At 36.9% G+C, this 15,153-nt stretch overlaps 1 protein-coding gene across 3 annotated transcripts in view; it reads left to right on the top strand.

Moving 5' to 3' along the window:
• The first annotated feature begins 2,144 nt into the window (after positions 1-2,144).
• The window catches only part of BNIP2 (BCL2 interacting protein 2), a 40,826-nt gene continuing 27,817 nt past the window's right edge, over positions 2,145-15,153 (top strand). For 2 of the 3 annotated variants that reach the window (XM_075208125.1, XM_075208124.1), the window contains exon 1: positions 2,146-2,330. In XM_075208125.1, the coding sequence (XP_075064226.1) occupies positions 2,269-2,330 (62 nt within the window). In that variant the 5' untranslated portion in view covers positions 2,146-2,268. Of the gene's footprint in view, positions 2,331-15,153 lie in introns of all 3 variants that reach the window. The other variant, XM_075208126.1, reaches the window with a different exon arrangement.

The following is a 15,153-nucleotide window of genomic DNA, read 5'->3' as shown; positions in this document are numbered from 1 at the left end:
TTTCTGTATAAGTTAAAGGTTCTCTGTTTTTAAATTCCCTACTTAACTGTATACAAACTCTGGGGATCTTAACTCAGTATATTTTGAAACAACACAGTGAATCAATGCAATTTATGACAGGGGTTTGTTATTTTGTGAGCACATGAATGTTAAAGGTGAATTACCATTTTGGGAAAAATGTTATCGGCTTAGGGGGATAATATATGCAACCAGGCTCGGACTGGCCTGCAGGGCAGCAGGACTATCCACCGGTAGGCCCCTCCACATTATAGCCACGCCCCCTCCATTGTTAGGGAGGAGCTAAGAAAACAGCTGACTCCCGACTTGCATACAATTCATCTTTTGGACATACGCGGGAACAGGAAGGGAGCAGGCACCTTCCTCTCCGACAGTAACAAGCACGGACCACGAGAAACATCCTCTGATTTCAGCACACTGGGTACCCGGCCACCATCTCTATATACATCGAAAACTGCAAGTAAACAAAGTTAAATTTGAAAGCATCGCAGCAATAACCATGTGATATATGTGGACAGTGATCTGAATATTTATTTTGCACTAGCAGAGACTTAAAGAAATACCAATTCCCATCTACTGGACATGTATGCTATGAACATTATTTTATTGAGATATCAGTGACTGTGTTATATCTGGATCAATGCAGCATTTATACCCACTGCCATTTGCCTCCCAGTAGCTAGACTAGTCCAGGTCTATATACCTAGGTTTGTCTGATTTTTTTATGTATGTTCAATTGATGCCATACCATATGTATGTATATAGAAATCAATGCCTCATAATATAAATACTGTGGTTTAATTGGAGTATTTTATTTGTCTATATTAATGTATTTTTATGTATTTTAACCAGGATTCAATAAATTGTGATAAAACTAACATTAAATGTTATCCCACTAATTGAACCGAGCCTCTTGCTCACAGTCTAATACAAGATATAGAAAAATATGAATTGTATTCAAGATAAAAGAATACAAATTTTATTATTAGCATTACACTTGGAATAATACATAAGTCAATGAGCGCTTAACTTTCAGTATATTATTAGTTCGTAGAAAGGGATAACCTGTGTTAATGCTGCTCTTGCAACAGTAGGGGTAGAGCGCAACTCCTCTCCCCCCTCCCCGTTTTTGCCAAACACTCCCGTTAAACACACTACCACACAGGTGCAGAGAGTCGCGTCTGGGCTCTCTGAACCTGCGCGGTAGTGTGTTTTTCACTTTGAGCAGGGCAGATGAGAGTAGGAGTTCCGGATATCCAACCGCCCAGAGGAGCATGAGCAGGTTAGTAACTAAGTGCGCAGTCAGCCTGTCATTTTAAAAGAGGATGAGCACACTACATTCTTTATATACTACACTATGGTGCTAGCTGTCCTTCGTGGGCTGACCACTCTCCCTTTAGTGTCTGGTCTCGCCTCTATGATGGCTGGCCACACCCCCTCTGGTGGGCCCCTAGCGTTGCAGTCCCCCGGTGGGCCCTTCATGCCCCAGTCCGACACTGTATGCAACCGTTTTCCCTGGGGCTCCTTCATTTCTGTATAACCCCAAGCCAAAAACAGATATCATCCTTATCTTATTTTCAACCAGACTACCCACTCTTCATCTCCCGCTGAAGTAGTATGATTGTATATGAATACATCGGCAGTAACAAGCTTCTTCTTAATTTTACATAAATATATATGTCTATATTTGTCGCGGAACCTAAGTCTACGGCTTGAATTGCAGGAGGGAACACAATAACCCAACAGAAGCTGTCATTGCAGACATATTTTGCAGTGTTTCCGCACTTTAATGTCACCTATAAATTCCCTGAATGTCCGTGCACTATATCAGTGCTCCTTACACTAAACCCTACCAGATAATGACTATCTTTAGTACACAATTTGCCTGTCTCGGACACCTCTGTTGGTTAGTATAAAACCGTCTCTCTACGTTCCGTTATATCAACACTCCCTGTCACCAGAACCAAGTTAGAAACGTTTCGTTACGTCACCAGCAGAGAGCGCCCTCCCTGGCCTACCCTCCGTACGGGCTGCAATGTCTTCTGGGTGTTGTAGTCAAATGCTGAAAAAATAACGGAGAGCTACACGCGAAAGAACTACAACCACCATAATGCTGCCTTTTGCTACTGTCGCTGAAGCTTTGGGCAGCTAGGAGAGGCCGCGCAGAGAGTCAGATCCTTTCGGGATCCGTCCGTGCCACTCCTTGTTGTGTTTTGTGTTGGTGTCGTCCAGGGCCCGCTACCTAATGATATGATTCATGGGGATGGACCTGCAGACATGACTACTGAGGAGTCAGACATACATGATGCCGAGTGAGTGTGACCCGAATACGGGCGTCTTTGTGTTGTTGTTTCCTTGTGCTATTATCAACATGTACGTCTAGTGTGGTTTTATAATACACTCTGATAGTCTGCTTAGAACTCTCAGCTGTAATGAAAAGATCTTTTGTATTAAATCAGATCCGTAACGTTTTCTAATTAGCCTTTTACACTGTTTGTTTTTACATTTGTATCCATTTGTTTACCCTTCAAGTGACTTGAATGTTCTTTGCAAAAATCCCCTAACAACTAGGAAATGGATTTTATTATTTTTCTTGTGAAAAATGTTGCTGGACATGTTCCTCTGTGAAGCATATTTGTGGGTAATATCTGGGTCAGTGATGCCAAAGTAATTACTAATGTTACTATCAAAATGTAACTGTCATTGTGTACAGGTTTTATGCACTGTAATACAGTTATTGAAGATATTTATCAAACAATATGGCTGCACTTGTAAAGTCATACCATTTCCAGTTTCAAAGCCTTGCAAAAGGTCAATAGTGTCATTTTATTTTTTTTGGTTGACTTAAAATTATCTTGAAAAAGGTTTTAAAATATATAAATATTTTTTCTTTATCCATGCGTATATTATTGTGACACATTTAAGAACATGTTATACATGAGCCAGCAATCTAACAAGCATCACACAGTTTGAATTCCTGATCACTGTACATTTGAAAACGTGTCCTTATCTGGATTATCTCCAGTTGTTTCTTCTGTAGACCTCACAGGTGACTCTTTAATTGCTACATTAACTATTGGCAATTATGATGTAACAAAGGTACCATTCTGTAGTATTTGGTGAATCTCTATTTTCTCTATTATTACAAGCCATATTATATCACCGAATGTTCATGTGAACGCATAGACGACTGGCCTCTATTAATCCCGTGATTGATCTCTTGTCTCGTTCCCAAAAACTATCCGCACTGTTGTTCTTTGTGAGTGCTGGTCTGTATAGAGAGTGTTAACTGCAGATATTAAGAACCAACATTTTCTGTGAATTCACATCTGCATCTGAAGGCAATACACCTAGTGTACAAGGCTTTATTTTGATAAAAATCTAAATATCATTGTAGCCCTCTACCCTTCTTTGCTACATGATAAGTGATAACACATTAGTGTGTTGCTTGTAAACATACCCTAAAGTAATGTATTTACCAGGAAATCTATTCAGATAGACATGCATGGAAAGCTATATGAGGTCACAACCACTTGTCATGTGAAATCACTTCATTGGTTGGGCAGAGTTAGAGGAGCTTTAGTTACTTACCAAATAATTCAACATTTGGTTACTGTATGCGGCCATGTTTCTGTGACTTCTGCCCCACATTAGTAATCACTGATTTCTTTGCTAATTTAACTATCTTATTAGCAACAATATACACTGTACTAGCCTATGGTTGACATAGGGATTATTTATTTATAAGGCGCCACAGATTCCATAGCGCCGGATACAGAAACAAGTAACAAATAGATGAGGCAATATACATAAATAGCACAGATAAGTGTGAGTAATGACATGGGGACTCACACAGAGTGCAACAAAAAATATGATGAGGCATACAAGGAAGTTAGATAGTAGACAGACATGGTACAATAGGTAAAGAGGGCACTGCATGCGAGAGCTCACATTCTAGATGGAGAGGTGGTGATAGACAGTAGGAGCAACTGGGAGAAGATGGAGAAGGCAGTCGAGGAAGAGGAGGTGATGGATAGAATGGTTAGGAGGTGGTAGGATAGGTGCACTTGGAAAGGTGAGTTTTAAGTGACCGTTTGAAGGACTGAGCTCCAAAGATTAGTGGCAACACGGCAGAAGTCTTGGAGGTGAGTATGGAAGGAGGTAATGAGAGGTGAAATGAGGCATCACCACCTTTTATACACAGTTTTCATAAATGTTCCCCAGTAAGTGTAGAGCATTTCAATTCTTAGCAGCAGATTATTCAGGACATTTATGTTAAAGAAGATGTTTTTATTAAAACTTACAAGCTGCTTCTCACACTACAGCAGCACCCATATTGGTGAACTTTCATTTTCTAATTCCCTGTCAATTTCTTCTTTTTTCCCCCCCAAAATGCCACCTAGAGATAGGGTGTTATAATACAAAAATGCATACAGTACAGTTGTTGCAATAAGCATACAAATAAACATTATTTTAATACCCCCACAGTTTTTATTATGTGAATCCCATCTTTGTTCTGAGGTTTTTTTTTTTTTATATTACACTAGGTCACAAGGGTGGTGGTGTCTAAGCTAGTCAGACTTTGCTAGAACCAAATAACATCTTGGCTAGCATCTGTCTCTGTAGATGATGATAATGCAATGGACACTAGCTCTCTGCTGGACAATGAGTGTAGGTTAACCCTTAACTTGGAGGATTAACTGTAATTGTAATTACATCACCCCAAACCATGCATAGGCTGTGAGCCTAAGGTTATCTTTTGCTCATATATTAAGATTCATATCTTCACTCTAAGATAATGCTTCACTTGCTTATCTGCATTCTAATCTCTTTGGTGAGACTTAGTTTGTTATAGTTTTCTGATTAAATATGATTTGCTGCTGAGGTTTGTTCTTTAATGTACTTTCTGTAGCTCTTTCTACATTTTTTTTTTCAGATTTGCATTTGTGCATAATTTGATCATATTAACCATGGAGATTGTACTTGGGGATTTTGACCTTTCTTGACCCAATCGTCTAGGAAAGTAAAGCTAGGTACACATTACAGGTTTTTAAACCAATTATGGGGACGATTGCACAATGAACGACCATTGGGTCCGATATTGCATTTAGCTGTAACTTTTCCAAAAGTCTAATTATGGTCAAACTAAAATTCACTATAAATGATGGAACGATGTTGTGCCAACTCTGCAGTGTGTAAGTACTTGTGACCATCTGTATAACAATTCTGCAGATAGTTTATCCAACAGCAATGCCTTTCTGGGCGTGCAGATTTACCGTAAATTTATGATCTTGTCTTACGTTTCCCACTGCTGTTGTCTAAACGTGAAGCACGTGGAAATGGTGTTCTTTTCATAATGTATCAATAATAAATGTTTTTACATGCTTTATTTGTCATCTATTTGTTCTTATATGCATGTGTATACAGAATGAATTGTTAACACACGTGCCAATACATTGTCTCAATAAAGTCTCATTTATTTACTCATGTGACGTGTAAAGTTCTTCCATTCTGCATGCAATCATTGGGCCATCAATGATGGGTAACAGAGATGTTAGGTTAAGGCCAGAGCATCTGGTAAATGTTGGTAGATGGGGTGGGAGTAGCTCATACATTGTTAACTTTATGTTTTAGAGGCTGAGTCTTGCTTTTAAGCAACAGTGTTGCTTTTGTATGCGGAACAACCACTTTGACAGGAGAACCTAACCCTAAAGAAGCTGACTATAGCTGTGGGTCTGAGACATGCAACAGAATTGAGAGATGAACAGTAATGAGGAGATGGTCTGTGTTTATCACCATGCTTTTGTGGGGAAAACTCTTAGGGGGTAGATTTATCAAACCTTCTAAAAAGGAAAAGTGGAGATGTTGCCCATAGCAGCCAGTCAGATTCTAGCTCTCATTTATCTACTACATTCTAGAAATTGAAAGATAGAATCTGATTGGTTGCTATAGGCAACATCTCCACTTTTTTCCTTTTTAGGTTTGATAAATCTTCCCCTAATGTGCAAACAGGTCTTTCATGATGTTTTCCAGGTTTTATAAGTAATTGCTTGTTAGGATTTGTCCTATTTTTTACAGGTTTGGTAGTAACAATTTGTGGGACTTCATTTGTATGCCAAAACCAGTCATGGAGGTACAATGTTCAAAATTTCTTGCTGTATTTCAGGTATATTTTAGTGTAGGATGTGCCAGTTTAAATCTTCAGATGGCACATCCCAATATATTACATCTGGAGAACAAAAAATTGTACACCCCAACTTACAAAGAAACTGCTTACTTGCAAATTAATAAGTGGAGAAGAACTTAGGCTGTGTCAATTGATGAAGTACAATCCCTCCTATATAAATTTCAGTAGGATCAGTTTGGTTTGAAATGCCTACTGCATTCAAAATATTGGACTGTAGAGCAGTAAGCAAATCCTGAGATCTTATTTCAACTTGTGAAACTCTAGTGTCCATTAGGGAATTGGTTGACCATTTAAATAATTTAATGTTGGTAGACCATTGGATGCACTTTGTACAGTGGACCCTGCTTGATCCACTAATATTACAGAGATAATGTTACTTTCCACATGACATTGTCATTATGTAATACAGAATGCGGGTACAGGGTGGCATTGTGAGAGGTTTATCAGCAGTCAGGATGGTTTGGGCACTGTATTCTCCTGTCCACAGTAGTAGCAGCCTCCACTGGTGTAATAACCTCCTTTAGTACCTCTTCTCATCTAAACCACACTTACTCTTCCAACAGCAACCAAACTTGTAGAGCCAGCTGTTCAGTTTCAATAGCTGACATTTTCAAGTTAAGCAGTGGTGAAAAGTTTAGCCAGTAGCTGCTTTTGCCATCCAACAGCAATAGTACATAGTTGGCTCTGTAGTATTTGAGCAAATGCAGCTGTAAGTGTCTGTGTTGCTTTGTCAGCAAAACTTGCAATCCCTTAATGTTGAGCAAAGATATTTTAAGCCTGTCTACTCAGCAGGCAACTCATGTTCATTTTACACTAATGTATTTTAGCCCAACCTGTTTCTTAAAATCTGTAACTAGAATTGATCTAGAAGCAGTCTGCATTTTGCAGTAAATTGTGTTCAGTGAGCAGGTGACCTGGTCATTTGGCTGCTACATTTAATCTAGTTATTTCATGCTTTGTGGAAGGCTGCTCTGAGAAGTCTAGGATAGGTAGTGTTCCCTAAGCTTTATTTTCCCCTTATGACTCTTCCTTAACCCATATGCTTTTTCTCCCACTCTGCCTGTCCTAAATTACTTGTGCTTATGAGCTATCTTGTAAACTGGTAACCTAAGGGTGAGTCTGCAACCTCACCTCCCACAGCTGCTGCTGGTGGTAATTCTTTGAGCTTGTGCATCTTGCAGAGGTGTTTGATATGGTGGAGAAGCCCTGTGTATTAGAGTAGAATATATTTTTGCCACCTTTTTATTAGTCCTACCCTACCTAGTGAGATGTGGATAAAGTGAAGATGACATTTACATTTTGGCAGGACACTACTTATATCTGAGGAGTATTTAGTTGTTCCTTTTTGTTTAAAACTTATACTGTCCTTTTTTTAGTAAGAAGTGTCTAGACTCCTAACATGATCCCCTCTCTTGGTAATTTCTTTGTACCAGTTAAAATAACATCCATTGAGTCTGAGAAACTTTCTTTTTACCAGCACCAATTTTCCTAATGCAACTCACACAGTTATTTCATGGTAAAGAATTGGCTTATTGGATAAGTTATACTGGCTTATTGGGTTTACTTTAAAAGGTCTCCTAAGGAGTTTATGGTTACTGCCTAAGATTTCATAGGATTCTCTATATAACTTGTTCTACAGGCTAGCTGGTCTTCTTTAATTGACCATCCATTGTGCACTCTTGTGTTTGAGTTACTGAGTGCAGCTTCTCATCAGTATTGTTGCCCAATTCATACCTGAGAATGCTCACACTGGAACAGATTATTTTGATTTACATGGAGACATATTAAATAACCCTTCCTTTACGCTGTGCACACCAGGACACCAGTGGGTAAATGTATTAACTTACAATTTTTGCAAGTCAACGCTAATCAGCGAGTTTTCAGTGAAAATGTAAAGCGGCAATGGCTTTAAATGCAAAACAATGCCTTTAAAGCTGTTGCTGCTTTAAATTTTCACTGCAAAAATCAGAAGTTAATACATTTACCCCCAGGACTACTAAGTAGTATTATGACCATTCATTTCATAAGTAATAGCAATAAGCCATAGTCTTCATGCATAATTATCAAAGGTTTATCCAACAATTTTGTTGAAATCCCAAAAGAGGCTTCAAAAGATCTTACTGAGAGTGTGCACTGGGCATTCAGCGTTAGACAGTCACTTCTGCACTGTACACCTTTCACTCCAACTAAAAAACAAAGTACATGTTTTAGATACAAGGACATTAAGAAATATAACCCTGATAACTAAATTATTAAAAAAAAATATTCGTATTGGTTTAACCACATAGCACATTTTAGAGTAAACGATTTTACACTTTTAGATTTCACAACTTCTTCTTATCTTTTAAAGTAATGAGACCTAATGAATATTCTTCTTCAAAAAGGTTCTGGAGAATAATCTGAAGAACTTAAATTTCATTCCAATGTGTTAGTTTGTCCCTCTTGGGCTGAAGGGCCCTTTGGTTTTATAGAGCTACATTCTCTTGACACTATATTCTTGATGTATTAGCAAATAAAAATCAAGTTGTGGAAAAAGCAATATTACCATCTACAGCTCATGTTACATTATCACCTGTGTAATCTGTCTCAACACCTTCCAAATGTGTTTATCCTTGCTTATTAGATCATTCCCACCTTGGATTCCTAGAAACATTGGCTCCAGAAAATCATTGTAAATCTTGACAAAGGCTTTTAGCAGATTATTAGGTATTGGCTTTGACTTTTTATTCTAGAAAAATCAATCCTATAAAACATTAGGTGATACCCCCCCTCCCCCACCTCTCATAAATCACTGCAATAGGCTATAAGAAGATGCTTGGTAATTACCATTTTCCTTGGTTTTGTTTTTCAGGCTGTGATTAAAGATTTATAATTCTGTACGGTTTCCAAAGTATCCTGTGACTACCATGGCAACCACAGTCACATGTCACAGCCTTCTGAATTCTATCTGCACTATAAAATCCTCTCCTCCTGGCCCCCTTGCCTTTCTTCATATGACATGCTGATAGTCTGCTTGTGACTGGCAACCATACAGATGCCTGTTTCTTAACTTACCTTTTAAAGTTAAACTGTAACGCCTTACAAATCTACGATAATAGCATAGGCATACTATTGTCATGTAAGTGGCAAATATCAGTTTAATTGGTTTAAAACATTGCAGACATGCAATATGACAGAATGTAAAAGTGAACAGCATAAGGGAGTGAATATTTAATTCTATCAATAGTTCATATATTAACCTTACTGTTGCTTTCGATATATCAAAATCTAAAACCCATATAGTAGAAAATATATCATAGAAACCAAAATAGAAACATATTATAGGTGTCTGTGTACTGAAATCCTTTTTCAAAAAGTCTCTTGGCACATTTGGTCATATAAAATGTTGTCTGCATTAGTGTAAATGGTGACCTGAATGTAACAAAAATGCCATGGTACATAACATAATTTACTGCAATAAACATTTCTCTGAGAGTTGTTTTTATTTGTGCAACATATTTTTTGTGCCATGAGTTTTGTAGCATATTAAAGATGCACCTATTGCTAGGTACCTTCTATTCTCCATCAACACTATTTTAAATTGGACATTATTTGTTTGTACTTATAAATACCACAGCATTTAGTGTTTCAATTGCACCAATTCCAATAGACAAGAACGTTCTTTTTAAATTTGATCCAATTTATAATCTGTGATGCTTATATAAATAGGCAAAAAAAATGTGTGCGCGTATCACCTTTAGCTCTCTTCTACACTTGTGCTATATTCCTGGACATATTGCAAGATATTAAATCCTTAACCTCTTTTTAAATGTATACTTTAATTTTTTGTTAAATATGTTTTCTACATGTGACTATTACATTGAAGTTCAAATGCTCCTTGTAGGACAGGAAATTTAAGTCCATCATTTAGTTGGCACAATAGATTTATGTGTGTTCTATTCATCTTCATGTGTAAGATTATGGGTTTGTGTATTTTCAACACTGCTACTTTTGATTAATAAATTGGAAGATCTGTACATTATAATCGGTTAATAAATCCATGGAAACCATTTCTGCTTGCTCATTTCATCATTGTAAATCTCAGTATAGCTAGTAAGATCTTGAAAGATTAACAAAGGATTTTCTTTTACTTTTTTTTTTAAAGGAAATTTGGAGTAGTCTGTTTTTTTTTTTTACTATGGTTTTGTTTATTTGTATTGATGGTCAGGAGTGAGTAAAATATACAATTCAGGAGACAGAGAAGATGTAAAACCACCTACAAACCTGAATCAAAAATGGGTGCTACCACAACTGTTTCTGTGCATTGGCTACATGTCTTCAAAGTTTTCTCCAGCTTGTTAATAGTTAAACAGCAAGCAAGATAACAGTAGTGGTTTGATACCAAGTTGAAAGGCCCATTTCAAAACAATTTAAATATTTTTATTTATTTATTTATTTTGAACAGTGCTTTACATTTTGACTAGTCACTTTGTCTGTAGCTGAATATTATTATTATTATTATTATTATTATTATAATTTATATTGTATTAATATTATGTCAAAGGCATTAGAAGTCACTACAAAGATATAAGGGTAACATTTTCTGGCTTTGGAAGTAAAATCTATATATTGTAAAATTGAATTATGTAAATTAAGTAACATACTCATCAAATTATTTTTATCAGTATTGATTGACGAGAATCTTCAGTCATCTGTTTTTGTTTTAATTCTGAAAGCTCCACTCTCTGTCTCCAACAAATACAACTATACTAGAGATCCTTGTTATCTAGATATTCACTCCAATATCCTCTTCAGGGTGTCATCAGCCGAGTCCTGTTCATATGTTTCCTCCAGGCTACTAAAACTGAAGCATACCTTACAGCTATTAATTATTATGGGTGAAGGAGGAGGAGAGATAATTTTATTAATATGGAATGTCCTGGGGATGGAACCCTTGTGGGATTTTTTTTTTTGTTTTTTTGAGAGGGTGCTTAAAAGTGGAAGAAAAAAATAAATATTTATTTTTAATAAGCTAGTGAGACATGAGCAACCTGCTGATGATTGCATGGGCAGACAGCTGGAGGGCTATATACGCGCTCTATTGATAATGCAACTCTTTTCTGTATAATCGATATCTAAAGAATTGGTGGTGCATCGATCTGAATCATTGCTTACTCTAGGGCTAGAATCAGAATGTGAGCAAATGTAATGTGAGAGCTGCATACCACCAAATTTTGGAAAATAATTTACCATTAAACAAGGCTCACAGTGCTAATAGACTCCGCACTAAGGTAATGGGTTTGATTCCAAGCAAGGCCCTATCTGTGTGGAGTTTGTATATTCTCCCCATGTTTGTTGGCTTTCCTCCAGTCTAAAAACATTCTGGTAGATCAATTAGCTTCTGATAGTATATACCCTAGTGTTTGTGTTTCAAATGTGTGTTCCAATGGGGCACAGACTGCTGTAAATGATTACATATTCTCTGTACAGTTTCACGTAATAAAATTGTACTTTGTATCACAATAATAATGCATCAGTTGTGTTTTTTTGTTTACCTTGGTGATCTTAAACCACAAACAATATAATGTAGTGGAGGGTGAACTGTACTATCTCACTGCAGAATAGCTCTGTTTACACACAGCATTTTTCTGTAAAAGATCAACCCAGCAGAGCAGAAATCTCCTGTGTTCATAGAGGTTACATTGTATAAAATATACATTTTATTACTTTTACGTACGAGAAAAGATGTCTCATGTGGAGTTTTCATATAAGTGTATTTGGTTTCAGTTTGACCTATTTTCATTCAAATGTTTTTGCATCTTTAAGCCCTAATTCTGAGATTTATCCATTAGGTTGTGATTGAAATGCAGATTTCCTTTTCATGCTTTTCCTTGTACGTATTACTGATGAGGCAGGTTCTTTGCACACAGCACAGTACAATATGTTATTGTCTGGTCATTTGATGTTAGTGCAGTATTTCATGTGGCCTCAGCTTCACCAAGAACTCAGATTGTGCAACATTTTGTTTTTGTTTCTTTTGGAAGAATCTGGTATTTATTGTGTACTTAAACGTTATATGCTGTAAAACAATATGATAGTACTTCAAAGTCTGTGCTAAAGTTTGAGTGGGTTAGGCAGATCTAATAATCAAAAACATAGCGTTGCTTTCATCATCATCTATTTATATAGCGCCACTAATTCTGCAGCGCTGTACAGAGAACTCTTTCACATGAGTCCCTGCCCCATTGGAGCTTACAATCTAAATCGCCTAACATACACACACACACAGACTGAGAGAGACTAAGGGTAATTTAATAGCAGCCAATTAACCTACCAGTATGTTGTTTTTTTTTTGGGAGTGTGGGAGGAAACCGGAGCACCTGGAGGAAAACCACACAAACACGGGGAGAACATACAAACTCCATACAAATAAGGCCATGGACGGGAATCGAACTCATGACCCCCGTGCTGTGAGGCAGAAGTGCTAACCACTTAGCAACCGTGCTGCTTTGCAGGCATTATTTGAACAGATATGTATAGCATTGCATTTTTACATTTATTTTATTTTAATTACAATGTCAGTATTTGTATAATGTTATGCTGCTAACACCCTTATTTATTTTACATATATAATGGAAGGGGAACGCATACATTTCCTGAACTGCAATTAAAAGGATAACATTTTTCAATTGCAATTTGTATATGTAGTTACAAATATTTATTGTATTATACAAGTTATTTATTGATTCCACACAGATGTGAGACCTGTTGGTTTTAATTTTTTGTTTATACAGTGCCAACATATATTGCATTGCTCTACAATAGAACAATATTAACGTTAGAGCCTGATTACGTGCTGTATATTGTGTAAAATCATCACAAACACGTAAGAAATATTGATTGGAGCAGATTTTGTGCTGTAGAAGCTGTCATTTGTATGTTGTGTACCTGCCTAGAAACAGATACACCTGTGAGCACAAGAACATCTAAATTTTCTTTGAGCTCAAAGGACACTTACTGCAGCTTACGATTTCATGGCCGGGATGGGTGTATGCATGTAGTCAATGTAAAGTAAGGGCATGCCAAGCTCGAGCACACGCAGCAGCGTCCAATTCTAGCTTTGTGCGTCTCTAAGATACATAATTATTAGTCATCACTTGCACCAGCTACAGGTCTGGTGTACGTGCCAAATTATAGTGAAGACACATTGCATATACATGCTAGAACATGTGTTTGCAATCAAGAGCAATTGTAAAAATGCATTTTATGTACAGTTCACTTTAAGAACATCATGTTTTCAACAAGAGATGTTTCTTCAGATCTGCTTGTAGTTGAATACGGATGTGCATATGCAGGATTTATGCACATGTTAAAACTAAAAGCACAATACGTTCATTTTGCATGCCTTAATGAATCGGGCCCATAATGACTGACTAAATAGTAATAAACAATAAAACAAAAGGTGATTTACCAACATGTGAAAAAAATAATGATCAGAAGCATGTTTCTTGGGATCTTAGGTTGTTTGCTGTCAAAATGATGTTAGCAATTTGTTATGTGAGCAAATTGCTCCACCTGATCGCTTCACGAGTAGCCTATATTATGCATCTAATGTGTTTTCTTCATTGTCCATTATTATTGTTATAGTAATTTCTCCTTGAGAAATCACCTGCTTTAGTATAAAGAGGGTGAGCAAACCCACCCAAGTCAATAATCCTACTTTGTAGCACTTTATAGCTATGTAAAACTGTAATGCTTTTCTAAGCTGCCTTCCTGCTTCCTTTTAGGCATACAAAATCCATATAGTTATTTTCCTATAGTGGTTTCCTGTCTTACAGCTGTACAACTGATAAGTGGGTTTGAAGCTTAACTTCATTGTTGTTTGCTTTTCCCGCTGCTATGCTTTCTGAATAGCTGCATGCATCTTAAGCATTGGTTAAAATGACATTGCAAAGTGATGTGTCGTATGCATTACTTACAGTTACTGATCATATGGGGGGCGGGGGGGAATATAATCTTGCAGTGTGGTCTAAAAATGTTTTTTATACAGTTCCCTTTACTGCTAATGTCTCCTCTGTTTTGTCAGTGGCTTTGACGTGTAAATGAGAACTCTGACACTGACTTCATAGTTATTCTACTTATTCAGAAAGAGAAAAATGTGGCTGGAATGCCAGAAAATGTCAGCATTAAGAATCACACAAACACTAGTTAAAAAATGCAAATCAAATGTATTTATATATTAATGTGCATTTTATATGCACTTTGTAGGCTTTCAGGTGCATTAAAATGGACGGAAATGAAATAAAAATATGCAATGCCAGTAAAAATGCTAATAAGTTTATCTGTGAGCAGTTTGTATGTTCTCCCCGTGTTTGCGTGGGTTTCCTCCGGGTGCTCTGGTTTCCTCCCACATTTCAAAAACATACTGGTAGGTTAATTGGCTAACAAAATTCACCCTAGTCTGTGTGTCTATCTGTGTGCATATGTTAGGGAATTTAGACTATAAGCCCCAATGGGGCAGGGGCTGATGTGAGTGCGTTCTCTGTACAACGCTGTGGAATTAGTGGCACTATATAAATAAATGGTGATGATGATTATTAGTACTAGAAATCAATACTTTCCAGCATCAGATCTGCTTACATGTTTTACATGTTGTTTTTTATTTTATTTTTAAATTTGTAGATTTTACAAGCACCAGCGTGTATGCAGCCTCAAACTAATGGATACTGACAGGCTATTGTTTTTACAACTGCTAAAATAGAGTGTAAATTTCCTAAAAGAGAACAAATTGGGTATGCAGCAAAATATTGGAGCACAAAAAATTGTGTACATCATTTGTCATGTTCCTGATTTTCAAGCCGACGTTATTTCACTGGTAGTTGCCATATGCTGCATCCGCTTGGAAGTTAGAAAGTGAAATTAGTCATGGACGAGATCTTGTGAAGGTGCTTCTCCTGTACTACTATGGA

Source organism: Mixophyes fleayi, chromosome 4 (assembly GCF_038048845.1).
Source record: "Mixophyes fleayi isolate aMixFle1 chromosome 4, aMixFle1.hap1, whole genome shotgun sequence".
In the NCBI taxonomy this organism is placed as follows: Eukaryota; Metazoa; Chordata; class Amphibia; order Anura; family Limnodynastidae; genus Mixophyes; species Mixophyes fleayi.
Note: the sequence above shows the minus strand (reverse complement) of the source record. Positions and strands in the feature narration are given on the sequence as shown.